General features: G+C 41.3%; 3 protein-coding genes and 1 pseudogene across 3 annotated transcripts; all 4 read right to left on the bottom strand.

The window, feature by feature from the left end:
• The window catches only part of LOC122661868, a 45,561-nt pseudogene extending 43,417 nt beyond the window's left edge, over positions 1-2,144 (bottom strand).
• Positions 2,145-9,418: 7,274 nt separating this feature from the next.
• LOC122662228 (UDP-glycosyltransferase 76C2-like) lies at positions 9,419-13,268 on the bottom strand. Its single transcript, XM_043857802.1, has 2 exons — positions 12,747-13,268; positions 9,419-10,336 (listed from the first exon to the last, which is right to left on the bottom strand). Exons 1-2 carry the CDS (start codon positions 13,222-13,224, stop codon positions 9,870-9,872), a joined length of 945 nt encoding a protein of 314 aa, XP_043713737.1. The 5' UTR covers positions 13,225-13,268; the 3' UTR covers positions 9,419-9,869.
• LOC122663126 (UDP-glycosyltransferase 76B1-like) lies at positions 9,456-9,851 on the bottom strand. Its single transcript, XM_043858828.1, has one exon. The coding sequence runs from the start codon at positions 9,849-9,851 to the stop codon at positions 9,456-9,458; it is 396 nt and encodes a 131-aa protein (XP_043714763.1).
• A 5,421-nt stretch (positions 13,269-18,689) lies between the features above and the next one.
• On the bottom strand, positions 18,690-24,589 carry LOC122661180 (UDP-glycosyltransferase 76B1-like). The gene is made up of 2 exons (XM_043856519.1): positions 24,064-24,589; positions 18,690-19,612 (listed from the first exon to the last, which is right to left on the bottom strand). Exons 1-2 carry the CDS (start codon positions 24,551-24,553, stop codon positions 18,741-18,743), a joined length of 1,362 nt encoding a protein of 453 aa, XP_043712454.1. The 5' UTR covers positions 24,554-24,589; the 3' UTR covers positions 18,690-18,740.
• Between the last annotated feature and the right edge of the window lie 203 nt (positions 24,590-24,792).

Here is a 24,792-nt window from a genome sequence, read left to right as displayed (position 1 = left end):
GAGAAGCAGAGAAATCCGTTCCTGCAGCAAAACAAATTCCCTGCAAAAACAACTTTGAAAATGAGGAGAAGAAGAGAACGTTTTGGGATATATTTCAAATTTGAAATATCTCTGGATATTAATAAGCCACTTGGCATCTGTTCCCAACAGATGGATTCTTCCATCTTTGAATCTGGTCCGTTAGATCGTAACTGTACGATCTAAGCCATCCAAACACATAACAGTCATAACTGTTGATCAACTTTGAATCTGGTCTATTGGATCATAACTGTATGATCTATACCGTCCAAAAATATAACAGTTATAACTATATACATTGATCTTATCCAAATTCAAATCGAACCACTAAATCAGATCTTGCTCGAAACGATGCTAAGTGTGTAGTGCGTGTGACACTAACGCCTTCACTGCCCACGCCGCACGTGCACGTGCGCACTTGGACGAAAGTCCTTGCACTTATACCGTAGCATCCACCTTGTTTATTAACTTAAACAATAGATAGTACTTTATTAAATATACTTAAGTATTCACTTTTATGTTTCCGATGTGGGACTATTCCCAACATCATTATGTTAAAAAACTCCAACAAGACATCTCTACCCTCATCTGTCCACCCCCTTTGCATCTCCCCTCCCTTGCCCTCCCTCTTTTGGCTCTCCGATTCCATCCCCCCTCTACAACATCGTAGCTCCGAACAGAAGAAAGAAGTTGGATATGAGAAGAAGAGTCGTCTCAAATAACCATACTCTATGGAGTTTAATATTTAATTGTTGATATTATATTATATCGTGTAGTGGAAATGTGGAATGACTATATTATTATTAATATTTTCTTAAAGGTATATTATAAATATTTTCTTAAAGGTATATTATATTGTGATGATGGAACGATGCAATACCCACCATATTCCAAGTCTTTATCTCTATATTATTATTGTTTACTTTTGATATTATTATATTATTTTGTATCATTTAGGAGCAAGGGAAAGCTAATCTGTTGTGTAGTCCAGTGCAATAGTTAATGAAAGTGTGCACAAAAGCATTGGTTTGGATACGATTTTTTATTTCTTTAAAAGCTGAATGGTCTTTTCACAAATAAAAACATTAGTTTGTTTTTTTTTTGTGAAATTCATTAGCTTATGTCTAAGCACAAGAATCACGCTAACGACGCAACCCGTTAGTGTTCTTTTTCCTATTATTATATGTTAGCATATATACCACAACTCTAGAAGACTAAGACTTACATTAGTCGATTTTAAATGATTTTAAATACTAACCACAAGATATAAAACTACGTAGAAGAAAATTAAAATAGAAAGGAAAATTTTGGATTCGGCTCCTCTCCTTGGAGGGCATCATCCAATGAGTGTCCAATGAAGAATCCAATGGTTGGACTTGCCGCACTCATTCTAGCATTGCCTTCCATTGGGATTGAGCTCTTCTCCAAGGAGCCCAGTGGCCGGTGGGGCATCTAGCCGTTGGACTATGCCGCACACACAACCCAGCCCTTGGATGCCCCCTTGGGCACTCCCTGCGCCGCTGGGCTCCCTGAAGAGGAGCCACGGGATCCCCTCCATTGGGCACTCATTGGGCAATGCCCTCCTAGGAGAGGAGCCGAATCAAAAGGAATAAGGTCTGAGAAGCTAAAACGCAGACCTGATATAGGAAGGTAACTTTTCTGACTTGAAAATGAAAAAGCGGCGAAGGAAAGAAAGGATTCAACGCTGCTAGTCTGTAACTTAAGCCTGGGAAGCATAAGACTGTCGGCGACATCTTGGGTGAAGTGCATGATAGCATCAGAGATGAGACAAGGAATAGGCTCTCCTTCTGCATCTGCAGATGATAACAACCGAAGCAAGCAATCACGAAGTGGAACTGAACAGTTGAGTTTGAGTTGTGAGAGAATGGCCACTGAGGGTTGGACATCTTCTGATATGCCGTCGTGTAGAGGAATGAAGGTGAAGTGAGGAAAATTAGAGGAGTTGGGAGAGTTGAATTGAGTGTGGATGATGGTGATGGAGAAGCCCTTTGAGTGGAGAATGGAAGCTAACTGAAGCATGGGGTTTATGTTACCTTGGAATGGACATGGGAATAGCACCAATCGAACTCCTCTCCTCTTTTGCTCCTCCTTCGATCTCTGTTTCGATGCTTTATTAATGGACCTCTCTTCTTTCCTGGGATATCTATCACTTGGTAGTATGGTATCAGCGAACACATACATTTAATATTGACCAACCAGCAGTCAACTGTAGTTGGTATCAAGCTCTTTTAGTTTTTTTGTTAAGAGGTCAGCAAAAATATAAAATATGGGTTGCGTGCTTGGGAAATTTATCCTGTCCGGTGCCTCTAAGAAGAGGGGGGTGGACCCCAACCCGGCAGTGTGTTCGGGTAGGGGATTAGGTCGTCATTTTTGCCCCCTATGAGAGGAATCAGACAACTGTATCGGGTAGGGAACCTAAAAAGATACTGATTCCTCAAGTGCAATGCACTACCTAATGCATCACACTTAAGAATTCAATGGTTTATCCAACACTTGAAAGGATAAAAAGATGCCACTACCAATGTTTTTGTGATTAGATTCTTAAGTGTGGTGCACTGGGCAGTGCACCGCACTTCAGAGGATGAAAATCTACGTGCATGCCGAGATCAATGAGAGTGTACACGTTGGCATCATGTGGGTGAGATTTCCAACTTTCATGGGGTGGGACGGTCATTTTTTCCCCTTTGTATATGGGCATGGATGGTACACTCTCCCATAGAGAGCTTTTCTCAACAAAAAAAAAAAAAATTTTCAAAATATATATGTCTAGGCATACTCAACAAATCTAAATCCAACCTCGGCATTGACATCAGGAAGAAACCAAACCCCAAAATCAAAACTTAGGACTCAAATCGAAATTTGAAACAAGATTGAACATCCCACACCAACTCATTCCACGCTATGATTGGAATATATGTTAAAACGATGGAAGATTCATGAGATGCAGTTAAGGGTATAAGTTTGGCCTTGAGGGCGGGTAACGGTTGGAAATTTCTGGCCTGGAGTCAAGGCCAGGTCAGGGTTTAGGTCTTGGGTTGAGCCCGGCCCGAACCAACATGACCCTTTCTTCTTCTTCCTCCTCTTCTTTCTTCTTCTTCTTCTTTCCAACCTAGCGAGCCCATGCATCTCCCTTCCCCCCCCCCCTTCCTTAAAAAAAAAAAAAATTAGGGCCAATCAGGGTCAACCCAGCCCGACCTTAACGGCAGGTCAGGATTGGATTTTTCTGGCCCTAAGTCGCCCGGCCCAACCCAACTCTGTTGCAACCTAGATGCAGCACTTTTAGTCAGATAATCAATTAATTTTCTTCCCCGTGGCAGTGGCAAATCTTCCATGAGATCAAATCTATAAACAACTTAATTGTTGGCGACAAAACCAAGGAACAAAATTTGACGTGACATAAACTACCATTGACCCAGAGCATTCAACACATTTGTTAATGCCCATTTCTTTAGGCTTAATTGGACCAAGAATGATAGTTAATAACTCACGGATTTGGATCCTCTGCGGCATGGTAGGCTGTCTGGCGCACATCGGACGGCTAGGAGCACTTGAACACGTAGCCCAACACACAGACGTTGAATGAGGCTATGTGCTTAGATGCTCCTGGCCATCCGATGTGTGTCGGACGCCCTACCGTGCTGTAGAGGAACCCAATCCATAAGTCAGCTCCTATTGGCACTTAGACATCATCCCGTATTAAACCAGAAAGAGTCCCAGCAAGGCTACCAATATTGAAATGGATCTCCTGAGTAGAATTTAGGAAACCAGCCGAAAAATCTGCACATTGGTTTAGCTCTTGAACATGGTATGCAAAGCAGCAACTGCGAAAAATAGTCCTGAAGCTCGTGTATCTCCTTTGTAAAATTAGCAACTTTAACTCTGGTTTCAAGTACTCCAAACACCGTAAGTTGGTTCAAGCTAGCCCAATCTAATACCGCCCTTCTCTTGTCGGGTTCGTTAATATTAGCGGGATTAATGGAAGAATCCCTCCATTAGTGCTAGCACACCTTGCCTTCCATTTTTATCTTCTAAACATTTTTGTAAAGTCTTTTATGTAAAGTTTTCTTTCCATCTTTATTCCCTCTATCAAGGGATTTGTATCCTTGTATTTTCTTTATATTGGCATCAGTAGATGCCCAAATAAATCACTACAGATTTTATCCATTCTCTGCATTTTATTCATAGATCCTTACCATGGATCCGTTACCCGATGTCAACCGTGCTTACTACCTTCTCTTACAAGAAGAACAACAGAGGGCTCTCACTCTTCCTGCTGCCATCCCTGAAGTCACAGCCATGGCTGCTGATCGCCAACCTTCTCAGTCCAACCGAGGTGATGCATCACGGTCTCACCACAGCTCTGGTCGACATAGTCGCAATCGCCCATTTTGTGACCACTGCAACATCTATGGCCACACTCGAGCCACATGCTGGCCTCTCCATGGGTACCATCCTGGACAGCAGCCGTGCCAATCCAGATCTGCCCGTGCTAGGACGCCACAGGTCAATGCTGTCTCTGTGGACAGCACGACTGTTCCTGGCTTGAGTTCTTCTCAATTTCAGCAACTGCTGACCCTCTTGGGGACTGATTTATCTGCACCTTCTACCCCTTTAACAGGTATAGAGACATGTCTCTCTGTCTCAGGTATGCACTCATCCCCTTGGCTGTTCGACAGTGGCGCTTCAGACCACATGACTTGTGACATTTCTACCCTACAAAATCCCATTTCCATTGTCCCTTCCACTCCAGTTCGCTTACCAGACGGTACTCTCTTACCCGTCTCTCACAAAGGGGATGCGTCTCTTAATCCATCTCTTCTTCTCAAAGATGTGCTTTATGTTCCCTCCTTCAAGTTCAATTTAATTTCCATTAGCAAACTTACACAAACTTTGAATTGCGTTCTAATTTTTTTTCCCACCTTTTGTGTTGTCCAGGACCTGTCAACGAAGACGCCGATTGGGGTGGGAACAATGCGTGATGGATTGTACTACTTTTCAAGAGACGAGGTCCCCATATCGAATAATGTTGTCTCCACATCTTCTTCCAATGTGCTATGGCATAAGCGACGGCTACCCTTCTCATGCTCATCTTAAAAGTTTGGCTTCATTTTTACCTATTGATTCTTCTTTTCATGGACTCTGTGATGTATGTCATTTATCCAAACAGACTCGTTTACCATTCCCTAGTAGCACTACTCGTAGTTTTGCATCTTTTGAGTTAATTCATTGTGATATATGATAGCACCGCTTCCACATCCGGTGCACATTATTTTTTAACTTTGGTCGATCATTATTCTCGTGCTATTTGGGTGTTTTTGATGCGTCACAAATCCGACATGCAACAATTATTAATGTCTTTTTATGCCATGGTTCGGGCCCAGTTTAATGCGTCTATTAAACATATTCACTCGGACAATGGATTGGAATTCCTCTCTTGTCCTATGCAAGCCTTTTACTCAAAAAATGGCATCTTACACCAGCGTTCATGCGTCGACACCCCGCAGCAAAATGGTGTGGCGGAACGCAAGCACCACCACCTCCTCGAGGTTGCACGGGCCTTGCGTTTCCAAGCTCATCTTCCTCTTCGGTTTTGGGGGGAGTGTGTTTTGACCGCTGCCTATCTCATAAATCGACTCCCAACCCCAATTCTCAATGGTAAGAGCCCACATGAGCTCCTTTTTGGTTCCCCACCCTCATACTCTCATCTAAGAATTTTTGGTTGCTTATGCTATGCACACAATCACCCACCTGGACGTACCAAATTTGACCCACGCACAGTCTGTTGCATATTTCTTGGCTACCCGCATGCTTACAAAGGGTACCGAGTATATGATCTCGAAAATGGGAAAATCTTCATTTCTCGGGATGTTATTTTCCATGAGGACGTATTTCCATTTTCCACCAGCCCGCCTGAATTTTCATCTCAGTCCATCCTCCCTCTCCCCTCCCGAGACTATGCTTGTCACCCTTCATCTGCGCCAACCCCTACCCTACACAGGATGACACTACCCCTCTTCCCCCATCACCGCCACCCCCTCCACCACCTCCACCGCCCCCACGCCGCTCTACTCGGCAACACAACCGTCCTACTCATCTCAATGATTTTGTATGCAATTCTTCCTCGTATCTTCCCTCGCCACCGTCAACTTTGACAGGTATTGTTCCCTATCCCATTAATTCTTAATTATCTTACTCACAAATTTCACCTTACCATTTTGCATTTTTATCTGCCTTGAATTTTGACTATGAACCTTCCACCTTTAAAGAAGCTATGAAGAACTCCCACTGGCGTACTGCCATGGAGGATGAGATTAAAGCCTTGGAACAGAATGACACTTGGTCTCTGCAGCTTCTTCCTGCAGGTAAAATTGGGTGCAAATGGGTATATAAAGTCAAGCATAAGGCAGACGGCAGTATAGAGCGTTACAAAGCTCGCCTAGTCACCAAGGGATACACCCAACAAGAAGGGCTAGACTACACTGAGACATTTGCACCGGTGGCCAAACTTGTTACAGTTCGTAGTCTCCTCGCTGTCGCTGCTGCCCGTGGATGGCATTTGCGTCAACTTGACGTTAATAATGCTTTTCTTCATGGTGATCTCCACGAGGACGTCTATATGCATTTACCCCTGGGTTTTCTCCTAAGGGGGAGACTAGAGTGTGCAAGCTCCAGAAATCCCTGTATGGTCTCAAACAGGCATCACGAAACTGATTCGCCACCCTTACACGATCTCTTCTTGATGCTAGATACTGCTAGTCAAAGGCAGATTATTCTCTTTTCATCAAGGCCACCTCCTCTAGCTATATTGTGGTACTAGTTTACATTGATGATATCATTGTCGCCGGTAATGACCAATTAGCAATTACAGGACTGATCTCCTTTCTACAAGATCGATTTCGGCTCAAGGATTTAGGGACACTCAAATACTTTCTCGGCCTTGAGGTTGCACGCAGTCCAGTGGGTATTTTCCTAAATCAACGAAAATACACACTTGACATCCTCTCTGAGACAGCGTTACTTGCCAGCAAACCGATTCTATTCCCAATGGAACAGAATCTTTGGCTCGACACGGATTCTGGCCCTCTTCTCGAGGATCCATCAATCTATCGCAGATTAATTGGTCGACTGCTATATCTCACCATCACAAGGCCCGATATAGCATTTTGTATCAACACCCTTAGTCAGTACATGCAACAGCCCAGGCAACCCCACATGGATGCAGCTACACGAGTCTTACGTTATCTCAAATCGGCTCCAGGTACGGAGGTTTTCTTCTCTAGCACCAACAATCTCCAGCTCACGGCTTTTTCAGATTCGGACTGGGCCGCATGTCCTACTACCCGACGATCCGTCACTGGTTACATCACTTTTCTTGGCAGTAGCCCTTTATCATGGAAGTCTAAGAAACAGACCACTGTGTCACGGTCCTCGGCCGAGGGGGAATATCGCTCTATGGCCACTACCACATGCAAGTTAGTTTGGCTTCGCTCCCTTCTTCAGGACTTAGGGGTTACTCAGGCCTCCGCCATGCGCCTCTACTGTGACAATCAAGCTGCGCTTCACATTGCAGCCAATCCCGTGTTTCATGAGCGTACAAAACACATTGACATTGACTGCCATGTAGTACGCGAACGCATTCAAGATGGTTCGATTTTTACATCTCATGTCCCGTCCCACATGCAGCTTGCTGACATCTTCACCAAACCCCTGGGTTGCGACACCTTTCATTCACTTCTTTCCAAGTTGGACGTTCATAATCTACACGCTCCAATTTGAGGGGAAGTATTAGCGGGATTAATGGAAGAATCCCTCCATTAGTGCTAGCACACCTTGCCTTCTATTTTTATCTTCTAAACATTTTTGTAAAGTCTTTTATGTAAAGTTTTCTTTCTATTTTTATTCTCTCTATCAAGGGATTTGTATCCTTGTATTTTCTTTATATTGGCATCATCAGTAGATGCCCAAATAAATCACTGTAGATTTTATCCATTCTCTGCATTTTACAATTAATGCCCATGGTATTCCACGCACCCAGCTTAATCATTGAGAAACTGTGGTGGTGGAATTATGCAACGGGCTCCTCCTACCCGGGCTCCGATCACGAACTCGCAACAAGTCATCATTGTCTGTTTCAGTCAGAACTTCTTCATCTGTCGTAGCAGCATCAACCAACGCCAAGAACCTATTGCCATTTGTTACCGCCGTCGTAGCAAGTGTCTCCCGGCTATTGGACGAAAGTTGCACTGTTGACGAAGAAGGAGGCTTCATGGCAACCTGAACTGGCGGTGCACGAACCACCACTGCAGGTGTTCCAGAAGTGGAAGCCACACTATGATTGTGGTAACTACCACTGACCAAAACCTCTTTATCACGATTCGATAAGCTAGTATTCGTAGGTGGGACCATGCCGCCACATGTCGCCCTATCAGAAAGAGGGATTGGAAGAGCGTGACTGGAGAAACCAAAATGAAAACACCAGCTGAATTTTTTGCTTCGACGGTTACAGAATTTTTTAATTCGTAGAAAATCACACTTCAAAAATAAAAATTCATTGGGCAGCCATGGCAGCTGTTTCAAGCACCATAGCAGGTTCCATGTATGATGTAGCCCGCAAAGGCTATGCAGCCATGACCGCAAGTGGCCACAAAGAAGCTGCTGCCTATACGTACCCCCCCAAGGGGTGTGCGGTCACAGCCGATTGTGCAATAAGCGCAGCGGGATCTCAGAGTTAAGGGTTTTTTTTTTTTCTTGGCTTTGTTTTCTAGCATTGGGAAACCCTGCTGGATTGGTGAGATATTGAATGGAGACCAAATCTTCGGGGAATCCATGGAGTTTGAGGTTGCAAATTTGTCTCTAAAACCTCAAGAGATTTGAGATCTCACCGGGAAGGACAGGATCAAATGCACTTGAGGTCTCTCCCGTTGATTGCATTTTGTCTAGAAGTTGAAGACAACCTATTTCGTTTTTTTAGGTTAAAACATTTAAAGAGTATGTTAGTCATTTTAACTTCAAAAGTTTTAATTAAATAACTCATAAGGGTAAAATGAATTTTTTCATTCAACCACTAACAACAGACTAACATAGTCAAATTTCATGAGATAGTTTCAAAATTTGGGGTTAAGTAATCGGGCTATAGTACAGGGGGTGTACAAGTAATTTACTCTATTTTTTAATTTTATTGAATAAATACAATACCTTTGAATATGTTAGATTAACATAAGAAGGATTCTCCACGTCTACTCCATTTCCCCAAAGAAAACTACTATTGCTAGCATTCAAACTTAAATTAATAGCCATTACTTAGACAAAAAATCTCATTAGTAGCAAAATATAATCTTTCATTACAACTTCAAAATTAAACATAGTTGATTTTTAAGACAATGAATCACCATGGAGAAGGTGAACCACAAAAGTCTTCAAAATGACAAGATCCGAGCTATCAAATCCTCTAGAGACTCATAGGAAGAACCTCCTTTCTTGACACAGGCTTCTGCCTTCTCCTTCAAAGAAGCAACCCTCTCTCTCATCTCCTCTCCTTCTTTCTCAACCATTAGTCTTCTTATGTTTCTCTCAATCTCCCCTCTCTCCAACTTATTCTCAAGCTGCAATCCCACCTTCCAAACATGGCTCACGATCCTCGCGTTAGTCATCTGGTCTCCAAAATTAGGCGAACATAGCATTGGTACCCCTTCACATATACTCTCCAGCGTTGAGTTCCAACCGTTGTGGGTCCAGAACCCTCCCACAGCAGGGTGAGCCAACACATCCTGTTGAGGTGCCCAATTGACAAAACAACCCTTTCCTTTAACCATCTCTAAGAACCCATCAGGTCACAATGGTTCAACTCTTTCTGAACCACGGACCAAGCCGGATCGAACCACCCACAAGAAGGGACACTTGCTGTTGGCTAACCCCGAAGCCATCTCCACGAATTCAGCCTCATCCATGCCGACTATGCTGCCGAAGCTTACATAGATTACAGAGTTAGGTGGTTGTGTATCTAGCCAAGTGATGCAGCTGTGGTCTTGGGACAATAAGCTACTGGAAGAAGCTGTGAAGAGTTTATGGAAAGGGCCTATTGTGAACACTGGGATTGAAAATTCTTGAGCAAGTGTTGCTAGTGCCGACTGCTCAAGGTGATCGCAGGTGTTCGAAATGAGGCCAGATGAGGCCTTGACTTGATCAACCGTGCTGCCCAGCAATTGGAACAGGATCTCTATGTCATTCGTGTTGATCGTAGGCAGAGCCTTCGCTATTAGAGGTGGAATCTCAGTTACTGGCATCTCCAATTGAGAATCTGACAAGCAAAACTGAAGCTCAATTTGGAGAACCAAACAAAAAAATAGGAAATTAACCTAATCTCCCGAGTTTTATCAAAATATTAAGACCCTCCTCTTCTTGTTTAAAAAATTAACACCACCTCCCTTACTTTTGAAAATTAATTAACACCGCAACCAATCCATTAGTGAATAATTGTGATGTGGTATGGTCAATTGAGCCAAATTTTTTAAAACCCGAATATGCCCTGTTGATGTGGTGAAGTGTTTGGAAATAACAATGCAGCAGAATGACAATTTGAAAAAGCAAAGAAGAAAGAGAAAGCATCTATACACACAAGATAGAGATTTACGTGGTTCATCCCCAAGTAGGTAGCTAGGCTACATCTACGATCGAGCAACAGTACAAATTCACTATTTTCGATGAAGAAAATTACAAAACCCTCTCTTCATCTCTCAAAGAGATAACCATTATATATAATGTTAGTATAGAGAAAACCTTAACCCAAGAAAATACAAATCTACCCTTAAAAGTCAATCCGGTCTGATCCAAGATACAAACCAACATTGGGTGAATATGAATCAAATTGAAGATCTCAACAAGCTCTTTAGTTGTCAGTGCCTAACATTTGCATTTTTTTTGGCCGTTTATGCAGGTTTTGAAAGCGTTGACACGCATTTCGAAAGTGCCCACCTAAGTGTCTACGTCCACGGGATGATGTTTCTTTTTGATCGATGGAGTAAAGAGGAATCTAAGAGTATTTTCAGCCTAGGCTTCTCTTACAATCCTTAACCCAAAATACTCCAAGTAACTACGAAAACAGGGCAACAATCATAGGGACGAAGTTACAAAAATAAACCCCCAAAAATTTTTCTCTGAGGCTCCACAAAGCATTCCAATCATCAGAAGTGAAGACACCGAACCTCAACAGCCCCCAACTGGAAAACCCTCCCTAAGGAAGAACAACTGACCTGCAACCTGACCTACGCTGCAATTATACACTCCCGCAACAACTGCGAAGAAAGGCTTCCAACTCGGTGACCATCGTTATCAGTCCATTGTAAATGTTGAAACGGGAAGTTTTTGATGGATTATTGCTGATAAGTTATATTTCAAGTTCCCATTTTGATGTCTTCGCCTTTTAAAATGGAAATTTTACATTCTGTTCTTTGCCACGACCAAAACAATATCTTACCGGAGCTGGAGCAGCAAGAGGATGATTTGCCGGAGTCGACGGAGCCTCACCAAGGCAAGAATGACAGGAGGATAATACGCCGGAGTCTGACTTCAAGAGAGGGTTAGGTCTCGTAAACCCTCTGTTGAGCAGAAGAGGGTTACGGCAGGGCTTGTACAGAGAAGGGAGATAAGACTAGGGGAAGCTTGTAAGCCCTCTGTTCACTGCAATTAACCTCCTAACTTGGCGTCGCAAAGGGTATTGTAAGGTCCCCCTAAACTCAGCCACAACAAAAATTAAACACACTGGAGTCTCTGTGATCTCACCGGTCTCTCTCACGTTTGGTGATCGACCGTTAGTTAGGGTTGGCATTGGTTGATTCCGAGTCGTAGATCAATTAATTTCATTTTAGAAACCTTCACACTGTTTTACCCTTTTAAAACATTCTATAGTGGTCAAGGGTAAGATAGATATTTCAGTTTGAGATTTAATACCGCTAGACTAAAAGGGACGGTGTTAATTTTTGAAACAAGAAGAGAGGTTCTTTCATATTTACATTAAACTCAGAAGAGGTTAAGTGGATTTCTTAAAAAATAAAAAGAAGAAATAAAAAGGAAAGGAGGGAGGATGAGGATCTGACTCTCCTCCAGCCGTGGTAGACCTACCTGTAAAATGATCAAAACCATCCTTGTTTTTCTGGGCTAGATCCTCCAGCTCCCACCACGGCTGGAGGAGAGCCAACCTTGGCCCAACTCAACCTTGACTTCGGGTTTGAAAATTTAAACCTTAACCCACCCTCAGGGTTGAAAATATAGCCTAGATCTTGTTCGGGCTCTGGACGGGTTCGGGCCAATAGGTCAAACTTACACCCCTAATTTCAATTAAACTCAAGGGAGGTTAAGTTGATTAAAAAAAAACAAAAAATGGAAAAGGGAGGGGGAGGGGTAGGGGTGTAAATGAATAGTCAAAATCCGTTTTCATATCCGTGTCCGTATCCGTTTAGCACTATCCGAATCCGTCCGAAAGCTAAACAGATGCGGATACGGATAGACTATAGTTATCCGAAAAGCTATATTTGCATGTAAACGGATAAAATATTCGATCCATATCCGTGTCCGCATTCGTTTAACACTATTTGAATCCGTCCGATAGTTAATCGAATGTGGATGCGGATATAACACTATCCGAGCCGAATCCGATCCGTTTACAGCCCTAGGGAGGGGGACTGTATGCTCAGAAAATGTAAAATGCTTACCTGATATGGGGAGGGAACTTTTCTGTCTTGAAACTGAGACAGCGGCGGCGAAGGAGAGAAAGGATTCGACGCTGCTGGTCCGTAACGCAAGCCTGGGAAGCTTAAGACTGTCGGCGACACCTTGGGTAAAGTGCATGATGGCATCGGAGATGAGACAAGAAATGCGCTCTCCTCCTTCGGCATCTCCAGATGATAACAACCGAAGCAAGCAATCACGAAGTGGAACTGCACAGTTGACGTTGAGTTGTGAGAAAAGGGCCACTGTGGGTTGGACATCTGACATGCCGTCTTGTATGGGAATGAAGGTAAAATTAGGGAAATTAGAGGAGTTGGGAGAGTTGAATTGAGTGTGGATGATGGTGATGGAAAAGCCCTTTGAGTGGAGAATGGAAGCTAACTGAAGCATGGGATTTATGTGACCCTGGAATGGGCATGGGAATAGCACCAACCGAATTCCTCTCCTCTTTTGCTCCTCCATCTCTGATTAGATCTGCTTTCGCCTTTCTTCAATTCTTTTCACTGTGACTCCGATCCCAAACTCCAAAATGATCTGGGGTGAATTGTAGAGATAAGGATGCTCCTTTATTTAGTTTATTTTTTTGGATAAAAGGTCAACAAGAATAATTAAAAAAATTACGACCGAAAGATCTGAATTCTGAAAACCCATCTTCAGTATTACCGTCGATAGGAAACCGGGTCCCAAAAACTAAGAATTAAGATTCAAACCGAAATCTGGAACGAGATTGAGCATCCCACACCAGCTGCCTCCACGCTATGATTGGAAAATCGCTTAGAACGACGGAATTGTATTTGTTTTGTTTGTTTCGGAGTAAAATTTTACTTAAAATTTTTCATTCAAAAAATTTGATTTATAAAATTTTGGAGTAACACAAGGTCCACTATTGTTGGTGATAAAACTAAGGAATAAAACTAAAGGCAACAGAAATTACCATTGACCAAAAGTCGAATTCCATCCATAGCTTGTGAATGCAGTTTTTTTTTTTTTTGGGTGGGGGGGGAGGGGGGATAGCAACAGTTTGTGAATGCCAGGATGAAATTTTGCTGCTACTTAGGTTGCAAGAATGTTCCTGCTATCTGGTTCTCAGCCAAAGAAACAGAATCTAAAAGGGTATTTTTTAAAATACTGAAACGTAAAAAGGTATTTGTGAACCCAAAGGGAAGGTGAATTATTCCATTTCTTTGGTTGTAAGTCCCAATAACAGGAACATTCCTGCAACCTAGGTAACAACAAAAAAAATTTCCATTTCTTTAACCGTAATTGGACCAAGAATGATAGCGAAGAACTCCGCTCCTATTGACACTTTGATTTTAAGAATAATAAAATGAAGGGCAAGAGAACGCTAACCGGTAGTGTGACCCCTGCATTAGTGCGGTAGCTAGTAAAAATGTGCATAGAAACATTTGTTAGGATGTAATTTTTTATTTCACTGGAGGCTTTTTTTGGTAAGAAGAGATTTTACTCATGATAAGTATGTGAATAGCCAGTGGCTTCACTCGGACAAAGATCATGAAGCCACAGAATGGTAAGCGGTCAATCTATCAAACACATGATAGACAGAGCCTTCCATGCTAAGGCATCTGCAATAGAATCTAGAGCCCTTGGAATACAATGAAAAGAGATAGACTGGAAAGAAGTAACTATACTCCTCACATCTGCAATCGTAGTTGTTGTATCTAAAGGAGGCACACAGTGTGGGTCAAGGAGTAAGGTGTGTAGTTCTTTGCTTCAATTTCCACCTGTAAGCGAAGATATCCCGCCTCTAGCGCCTGAGTAAGAGCATACGGAACCAATAGAGCCTCTCCTTGTAGAACAGAACTAAGATGATGGGGGATTGAAATAGCTTTCATCTAGACTCCTCCGTGATCTCTGAATATAATCCCCAATCCACCCTTGAATTTACCTTGCGCTAGAGCTGCATCACTATTAACCTTCAAAACACCTACTGGAGGGGGTGTCCACCGTGTCTGAAAAATAGATTCCTCAGTTGGAGTGGTACTTAGCGGCCTTATGGGAACCATAGTTGCTGCCTGGTATTCATTGAATGCATTCTCCGCTACAGTGATGACCTCTATAGGCATCGAGGTCTTTGTTTTGAAGACTAGGTCATTTCGTGCACGCCATATGTACCAGCAGATGAAGGAAGCTCTAGCCAGTGACTCATGGGCTAGTTGTTTGTCTTGACGAAACAAAGAATCCCAACTACACAACCACTCTGATAGCTTTGAAGGTGCAGCAGGTGAAGGTGAGTGTGTAAGAGAGCTCCCAAACCAAACTGCGCATGAGAAAGAACATTCAAATAACATATGATCCACGGTCTCCCTCTTCCCTCCACAATGAGCACAAAATGGATCGATTGGGAGTTTCCTCACAGCCAAACCATCTCCCGTTGCTATGCCTTCATTACAAGCTCTCCAAATGAACGACTTTATTTTCAGTAAGGTCTTAATGGCCCATATGCACTTCCAGATTCTATCAGGAACAAGATCCCAACTATGAAGCCTTGAGGAAGACGCACTTGCAGCAGCTTCTCTATCATCATTTAACTTCACTAACAAATGGTAGGCTGATTTTACAGTGAACCTACCATTTGTCGAGGCTCCCCAGATCTGCTCATCATCTGTCATGAATAAGCTCAGTGAAATTTTTAAAATAGCCTCCCTATTGCAGAACCTGCGGGATTCACCGACCATCCCTATAGTGCAGCATTACAGCAGTCATGGTGCTTCAGCCACATGGATTCAAACTTAAAGGGTCATTGTCCATGAGAAGAACCCCCCTCAGTATCAACAATAATAGGAGAATGATCAGAGCTCACAGCCGGTTTCACAAAGACATCGCATCGCCAAGATTTTGCTGCCATTCAGGATTGCAAAGAGCTAGATCCAAACGAATTCTAATATTTATAGCTCCATCTCTCTTCTTGTTCCAAGTATAGGAAGGACCATGGAACCCAAGATCAATGAACTTACAAGAATTTAGGAAGTCTCTAAAAATATCAGGATCACGTGAGCTCTGTTGAGAACCACCTGCTTCCTCATGCCAAGATAAGTAAGAATTAAAATCACCAAAACACAACCAATTACCTTGGCGATTGCGACCCAAAGCAACTATACGATCCCAAACTTGCTTCCTCTTGTGTTTCAAGGGATCACCATAGACACGTGTGAGGAAAAAAGAAGGATGATTTGTTGAAGTAATCTCCACATCCATCATTCTCGCATCACTACTTAGAACGGATGGTTATAGAATCCTTCCATACTAGAGCAAGACCTCCAGAGACACCCTGCGGCTCCACAAATGCACTTCCCTGAAAATTTCCTTTCCTTTGTACCAACTCAACCCGAGACTTCTTAATTTTTGTTTCCATCAAGAACACCAGATCCAGCTTATCCTTATTGAGGAGATGGTGGAGGGAGCGAATTGTTGAGGGACTCCCCAGCCCTTTACAATTCGGCTGAATGGTCTTTTTGCACACAAAGGCATTAACTTGTATCCAAGCGCAAAAACCATGCTAGCCGGTCATTCTTTTTCCCTAACATGAAAAAGAGGCGCTCATGCACTTGTCAGTGGAAGTTAAGAATGGTAGTTAATTGGTACGCGTTTTGGAGCCAAACTATTATGTAACGTAATATGTGGTGGCCCAAGAAGCTCAGATTTACTATGACCCAGAATTGTCAATGAGCCTTACAAAATAAAAAAGAAATATAATCTTTCAAATGGTGGGTGTGGTAGACAAATGAGCATGAAAAGTCTTTGATTTTACAAGTTTGAAAAAGAAACCGAATATCAATCTACTAAAGGAGTTAGAGACAAGTTCCAAGGACCAACTACTTAAGCCATTGAATTTGAATTGAAGACTTGTACAAGTGTATGTTGGATTTACGTGTCCATCAAACCTGGTTTATTTTAATTTGAACTATTTAATTTATTTCGTTCGATATTATCACATGCGATATAAAATTATGAGATGTTTGTATTCTAAAGTTTACAATTTAAATTGGAGTCACGACTAGGGTTTGGGTTGGGCACCCTTATCATATGGTCGTCACATTGAGTATGCCTAGACATGTTTATGTCAGGATACAAATGCGAGCACACATATGTGTGTGTTGGCGAAGAATCTTTTGTATCAATTCTCTCATGTATTACTACCAATTGTAGGTAAGAGATAGACATTTGTCACCGAGAACCTATACCTGAGAGAGCGTTGTCATTATGAAATGTGAACGTGTACTTTGATATATCAATGATAAGGTTCTATGGTCCAAAGTCAATATGTTGAGTGCGAGTGAGCATCTCATGAGTGAAAGAGTCACTCAACAAGGTTTTCACTGTCAGATGCGAAAAGTCAAGAGAGAGATTGTCTGTGGATGGTCAGATGAAAATCAGGATCCTGTACCATTTTAGAAATGGTTTGCAAAATTTATTCTCATATAAAATATTAATTATATGTATGATTTTATTAAAGTGTTTAAATCGAGTTTTGCGATTCCGATCACGTACATAGACACTTCGATATGGACATGTACTATGGAATGGGGTTTGACAGTGTATACATATATGCCGTAGATTCCGTAATGATGATGTTGATTGGTGGAGGGTTGACACATAATAAAGTTTTATTATGTAATTTAATTTTGGGATTGGTTTGTTAATTAAAATAATTGTTAATTTTATTTTATGGATTGGGTGCAATATTTTAATTGTCCATTCAAATAAAAATTAAAAATTATTTTACTTTTCCTTTTAGATTCTATTTATTCCCTTATTTGATGCACACAAGGATAGAGTTAAAATTCAAGTTAACTTGAGGTGAAAGAGCGTTAGACTCTCACAAGGAGTGGAGGCTCTCTTTAGAGCCCCACATGTATAAAAGAGGCACCAAGGGGGGGGGGGGGAGAGGAGCCACGTTGATTAGCTTGGCTCTCCCTCCCCATTGGCCGAGGTCTTTCTCTCTTCTCTTCTCTTCTCTTGCTCTCATATTCCCTCTCCGGAATCTTGAGAGCTATGGTTTGGTGAAACCCCGGTTTGAAGGTTGTGGATTTTATATCCCTGAGAAGATTGTTGACCTGACATAGAGATCTTTCATTGCATCAAAGCGAATATATCGTGAACATTCTTCCTTGTGTGCTTGTTTAAGAAAGAACCACTATCTGGAGGAGGGGCAATACTTGCTCTCCAGGTTAGTAAATCTATTTTTAATGTATTTTAATTAAAGATTCAAAATATGTTTTTGTTGGGTGTGTTAGAGGGTAATTGAGTTCTTTTTCGAATAGACATCTAAATAGCCAATGAGTGTGCCTATTGGAAGACTTGTTTGAGTGACTAATAAACAAGCTTTATGGGACAAAACATGATTTAGGGCATATCTTTTGGAGACATCTCTTAGTGGTGTCTCTTCCTCTCTTTATAAGAGAGGAGGTCGGTCTTGCTCATTCTTTAACAATTGTTTTTAAAAACATCTTTATAATTAATTTTAGTGTATGTTTTTCTTCCCTACCATATATAATAGTCTGTCAATGTCAATGAGTTAATGAATATAGTCTTTAGACTCCCTTTGTAATCACATTTAGAATTGCAGCCTATGAGATTAGAGAGTTGTTTTATTTTGGAGGCATAGATGTATGGTCAACCCTGATTGCAGAATTGGAGCATCTAAAAACCTTAAGGAGAACACATCGTTTGATGCAACTCAACTCTATCTTCTATTGTTCGAGTATTACAAGAGGACGTGTACTAATGTACTTCTTTTTACAAAAATATTTCAGTGCCAAATTCTTTGCTATGCTAATCAGATAAGTCTTGTATTTATTGTTTGTATAATATATTTCTAGTCTTATACTTCCTACCCATCTTATTTTATTTCAAACCAACTGAGCAGGAAAAGTCTTTAATTTTACAAGTTTGAAAATTAAACAGAATTGGAAATTAAGACAATCAATCACCATGGAGAAGGTGAACCACAAAAATCTTCAAAATGACAAGATCCGAGCTATCAAATCCTCTAGAGACTCATAGGAAGAACCTCCTTTCTTGACGCAAGCTTCTGCCTTCTCCTTCAAAGAAGCAACCCTCTCTCTCATCTCCTTTCCTTCTTTCTCAACCATTAGTCTTCTTATGTTTCTCTCAATCTCCCCTCTCTCCAACTTATTCTCAAGCTGCAATCCCACCTTCCACCCATGGCTCACGATCCTCGCGTTAGTCATCTGGTCTCCAAAATTGGGCGAACACAGCATTGGTACCCCTTCACATATACTCTCCAGCGTTGAATTCCAACCGTTGTGGGTCCAAAACCCTCCAACTGCAGGATGAGCCAAGACATCCTGTTGAGGAGCCCATTTGACAATACAACCCTTTCCTTTAACCATTTCTAGGAACCCATCAGGCCATGATGGTTCAACTCGTTCTGAGCTACGGACCAAGCCGGATCGAACCACCCACAAGAAGGGACACTTGCTGTTGGCTAACCCCCAAGCCATCTCCATGAATTCAGCCTCATCCATGCCGACTATGCTGCCGAAGCTTACATAGATTACAGAGTTAGGTGGTTGTGTATCTAGCCAAGTGATGCAGCTTTGGTCTTGGGACAATAAGCTACTGGAAGAAGCTGTGAAGATTTTATGGAAAGGGCCTATTGTGAACACTGGGATTGGAAATTCTTGAGCAAGTGTTGCCAGTGCCGATTGTTCAAGGTGATCAAATGTGTTCCAAATGAGGCCAGATGAGGCCTTGACTTTATCAACCATGTTGCGCAGCAATTGGTAGACGATCTCTTGGTCATGTGTGTTGATACCCTTTATTAAGAGAGGTGGAACCCCCGTTACTGGTATCTCCAATTGAGAATCTGACAAGTAAAACTGAAGCTTAATTTGAAAAACCGAAAAAAAAAAAAAAAAAAAAATTAGAAGGGAGGGGGGAGGTGGGGGGCGCTTATATATGCTTGGAGGGTATTATATATGGTTGCGGATAATAGGTGTCTTTATAATTTGACACATTCATTTTAACTCCTGTTACGTCTTTTTTACTTTTCTTATCTCTATTACTGTCACAGTCTCTATCGGATCTATGTTATCGATCCCATTTAGTTGGGATAAGGTTATGGTTGTTGTTGTTTGTATTCAATGTGGTAGAATCAAGCCATGATTGCAAAATCTAATTGTAACCACATTTATTAGATTTGCCTTTTAATTAAGGGTTTTTTACACATACCTCCCTTGAGGTATCAAGTATTTAAAAAAACACCCGTGAGGTTTGGATATTTTCACATGCCAATTTTACTTTCTAAAATAATTGACAAATAAACCTATGCCATTAACCTGGGACTAAAAACATTAGAATAAACTATATGTTGACCAAATTGCCCTTCTTGCTAAAACTAACATCTTTCTTCCACTACTTGGCCCGTTGAGCAAGAACAAACCGAGGTTAGCAACAATAACAGTTTTTTTTTTGGTGGTGGTGGGAGAGAAGGAATAATCTTGCAAATGTCATATTTGGAGGCTTCCTTCTCGATCTTAAGAATGTAAGCGATGGGGTCCTGGAATTCCGCCAAGGTTGGGTGGTACTCCAGTGGTAGGGGTAGGGTTTTGAGCCATGAAAAGTCCTATGGGGGTGTCTCTACCTGTTACGTGCATCTAGATTAGATTATTGCTTCGGTATATTGTAGTTAGTTATTTACTATTTTATTATAATTAGTTATTTACTATTTTTTGGGGGATTGGGTAACTTGATCGGTTATTGTAATTAGTGGTCAGTTGTTGTAGGTCGATAGGAGTCGTGGAATTATCCTAAGTTGTAAATTGCAGTTGTATTTACTATGTAGATACCTACGGATTAATGAAGAGAATGTGAGAATATTTGCCTAAAAAGTCTCTATTGAGATAAGAGGATCGACTACCTCCAAACAAGCCATACGTCCGACGGCTTCATCTCCAGAGTGTCTCTATCCTTTATTTTCTCTTTTTTTCCTTCTATTTTCTCTCAACAATAGTTGTGCACTTATCACTGGCCTTACTGCTGCCATTAATGGAATGAGTGACAAAAGATGGAAACTCTCGTTTACAATCTCTCACAACCATTAGATTGAAAACTTGAAAAGGCAAAGAAAACACAACTATTATAATAGGACACAGAATTTTTTTCCCTCCCTTTCCTTTTTGAGTTGTTCTTCCGCTCTGCCCTGCTTCACTCTTTGAGCAGAGGAGAAATGGTGAGACAATTTGATTGTAAGAATTATCTTTTGTTCTAACCTTACTAAGGTTGAGAATCTGTTTTAAGTCTGAAATCTCTGAAATTGGTCTATTCTTATTGCATGCTAGCCGTTTTTTTTTCAAATTGATCATGTTGTTTCTGCTTCACTCGTTGAGAAGGAAGGAAATGGAAGGAAAAAGGGTTTGATTGTATATCAGCAAGTGGGTTGTGGATTTTAGGTATCAGAGAACGGAAATGATAGGGAGCAAAAGGGGTTTTGAGACCAATGATAATGGGATTGTTGATGGGTTTCGGAAATGGAGAGATGAGAAGGGAAGGATGGATGCTGCGTTTTAAGGTTGGGTAGATTCCATTAGGGTAAATAGGGAAGAAGGAGAGATGAATGTAGAAGTGGGTTTATGTTTGGGGCTTTGAAAGTAAATAATCAAAAGGAGAAAAAGGGTTCGGTTGGTGATTTCAGATAGAAAAGAAAATAAAGAAGAAGAAGCATACCATGAGTTTTTTTAGAGAACTAAAGAAAAAATTAAAGGAGAAAAGGATATTTTTTTTGGTCAAAAAAAAAGGAAGGAGAAAAGGTTAGAAGAAGAAGCAGAAGACTAACAACTATCCTCGTTCAACCTACCGACACCGCTATAACTCCAGTGGATTTTTTCGATTAGGTCGATTGTATTTTAGAATTAAGTATGAGGACAAGGGTATGTTGATTATAAAATGTCTGAAAAACTCCTTTTGTTCGCAACTAACAGGAACCACCAAAGGACTAGGTGTATTTGACAATTATTTTAGAAAATAGAGGTGACATGTGTAAATATTCAAACCTAATAGATGTTTTTATAGATACTCGATACCTTAGGCGAGTTACGTGTAAAAAATCCTTTAATTTATGAGATAAAACTTAACTCCTAGCTTATTAGGGTTCACTTTTTATATGTTTAAATTAATATATTAAGGTTAGTTATCCAAAAAAAAAATTTAATATATTAAAGTTAATGTCATCACTTGATAATGGTTTTTTCAGAGACTGGGTACAATTGATAGAATTTTTAAATCTTAGAGGAAGAGAGTGTCATTGGTCAATATGTAGGGGAGGGGAATATAATTTACTTAAAGTTTTTTTTTTTTGGGTGATAAAGTTTTCTTAGAATTATATTATATTGTGTTTTGGAACTATGCAACGACCATCTTCTAGGTCTTTATCTGTATATTATTTGTTTACCAAAAAAATCTCTACATTATTGTTTTCTTTTGATATTATTATATTAGTAGACGACAATTCTCAAAGACTAGAGAGTAGGGGTGTCAATCGGTCAGGTTCGGTCGGGTTTACCCAGGCCTCATCAATTTTACAGGTTACACCGTGTCCGACCGTTTAGGCATGTGAACTTATCTTGGACGGACATGGTATGATTTTATTTCAATTGATCGATCGATCGATCGATGTTTGATCTTTAATCGGGACAGTTTTATTCGGGCTAAACGAGCCTAAATCAGGTCCAAAACAGACTAATGAGCCATTTAACTCTAAACGGTGTGGGCTTACTAATTACCATGCAACCAGAATTTTAAGTTCAAACTATCACACCGTTGGGCAGTCATGGTACACCTCAACTCAAAGTCAAATAAAGTTTATCTCAATTAAAATAGCAACACAACACCGAATAGAAACACATCTAACAAAGTAGAGGAAAAAATAATAGCGGCACAACACTGAATAGAAATACATCTAACAAAATAAGTAGAGGGGAATAAAAAAATAACAGCACAACACCAAATAGAAACACATCTAACAACGTTAGATTTAAAAACTAAAACTAAACATCATCTCACCAACGTTAAGTGTATCTAACCAATAAATGTCAAAGACCAACAAAGAAATAAACAAAAAAAAGAAAATTTGAAGGGAAGGAAAGGGAAACTTTATAAGTTAAAGGATCAGGCTGTAATCGGACGTTCTAGGTTGATCCAATGCCCGACAAGCTAGGACCCCACACCGGGACCATCCGATTACTAAACGTGTCGGGCCCGACACGCTTAGTAATCAGGCTGGACCGATAATCGGGCGGACTCGATCAACCTTGGCAGACCGGCCTGGAATTGACACCCCTAGTAGAGAGTTTAACATTAGTTGGTTTTAAATCGTTGATTTATTAAACTGTTCGAATCGAAGTGAACGGGTTTACCAAAAAACAATCAAATCGAACTGTTTAAATAAATAATTTATTTTTTTAATTAAAATTAAACCATTTTATAGATCATTTGCTGATTTATATTTACACGATTCGTTTGAATTTCGATTTAATTACACCCTTATTAAGCATACCCAGGCACCCAGCAGATTCAACATAAAAGAACAAAAATGATACCAACAGGAAAGCACCAACCTGTAGAGGAAGGTGAAAAGGCTGACACGAAAGCAAATGATCTTATCTTGACTAGTTGAGATTTTATCTTGGATTCGGATTTGGATTCTCTGCTGCCGTCGGCGGCACACCTCGATTTGGATCCTATGCTGGCACCTATCCGTGTGGCGCAGCCTCACATAGACAGTGGCGAAATGATCACCCTGCACAGATGGGATTAATGTGGGATCCACATCTTGTCTTGTGAGGCTGCGCACCAGTCACACGGAAAGGCGGCAGCGGAGAACCCGATTGTATTCACCTTCTCTCCAGCTCTCATTAGAGAAACTCGAGTTTGTTCAATGAATTAGTAACACAATCAATGTGATAACTATTCAGGTCACGGTGGCGACATGGATAAGAGTTTCAGTTTCTAGGCCTCTTACTATCAATTTGGCCCTTCTCTAGCCTGGGAGCTAGAGAACTCAGCCCAACAAAAACAGGGGTGCTTGAATCATTTCACTGGCAGCCCCTCCTCCTACGAACCACCCCTCTCCCCCTTTCTGGGCTGATCCTCCAGCTTCTGCCACAGCTGAAGGTGAGCCAGGTCCCCTTATTATACTAACCACGAGAAATAAAACTTTGTGCGGAAAAAATTAAAACAGAAACGAAAATTTAAGTATCAAGTGAATTTGATAATAAGCAAATTAATTGAAATCCTTATAGAGAAGATAAAAACACAGACCTGATATCGGGAGGTAACTTTTCTGTCTTGAAATTGAAACAGCGGCGGCGAAGGAAAGAAAGGATTCGACGCTGCTGGTCCGTAACACAAGCCTAGGAAGCTTAAGACTGTCGGCGATATCTTGGGTGAAGTGCATCATAGCATCGGAGATGAGACAAGGAAGGGTCTCTGCTTCTCCAGATGATAACAACCGAAGCAAGCAATCCTGAAATGGAACTGCGCAGTTGATGTTGAGTTGTGAGAGAAGGGCCACCACTTCTGAAACAGAGTGTTGGGAGACATCTGAAATCGATAAGCCGTCGGGTATGGGAATGAAGGTGAAGTGAGTGTAATTGGAGGAGTTGGGAGAGTTGAAGTGAGTGTGGATCATGGTGATGGAGAAGCCCATAGAGTAGAGAATGGAAGCTAGCTGAAGCATGGGGTTTATGTGACCCTGTAATGGGCATGGGAATAACACTAATCGAACTCCTCTTCTCTTTGGCTCCTCCATCTCTGGTTCGATCTTTTGGCCTTTCTTCTTTCTTGGGATTCTTCTCACTGCGATTCTGCGACCAAACTCCAGTATCAGCAAACACATATATTTAATCTTAGGCTACCACTCTACAGATTCCTAGCTATTTCCTTGTCTGGAAAGAGATTGCTGCCTGGGCTTCGATGGCCTGCGCCCTGGCCAATGGAAATGCGCACCCAAGCATCGCCTTAGGTGAGATTTTCATCTTATCATGGGTT

This window comes from Telopea speciosissima, chromosome 5, assembly GCF_018873765.1.
Source record: "Telopea speciosissima isolate NSW1024214 ecotype Mountain lineage chromosome 5, Tspe_v1, whole genome shotgun sequence".
Classification (NCBI taxonomy): Eukaryota; Viridiplantae; Streptophyta; class Magnoliopsida; order Proteales; family Proteaceae; genus Telopea; species Telopea speciosissima.
Note: the sequence above shows the minus strand (reverse complement) of the source record. Positions and strands in the feature narration are given on the sequence as shown.

Bases quoted from the DNA above. Each gene is read 5' to 3' on its own strand.
- LOC122663126 (XM_043858828.1), bottom strand. From the start codon at position 9,851: ATGGTTAAAGGAAAGGGTTGTTTTGTCAATTGGGCACCTCAACAGGAT.
- LOC122662228 (XM_043857802.1), bottom strand. From the start codon at position 13,224: ATGGAGGAGCAAAAGAGGAGAGGAATTCGGTTGGTGCTATTCCCATGC. The intron at 10,337-12,746 runs GTAAGCATTTTA...TTTGCTTGTCAG, and splicing joins AAGTTCCCTCCCCATATCAG to ATTCTCAATTGGAGATGCCA.
- LOC122661180 (XM_043856519.1), bottom strand. From the start codon at position 24,553: ATGGAGGAGCCAAAGAGAAGAGGAGTTCGATTAGTGTTATTCCCATGC. The intron at 19,613-24,063 runs GTCTGTGTTTTT...TTTACTTGTCAG, and splicing joins AAGTTACCTCCCGATATCAG to ATTCTCAATTGGAGATACCA.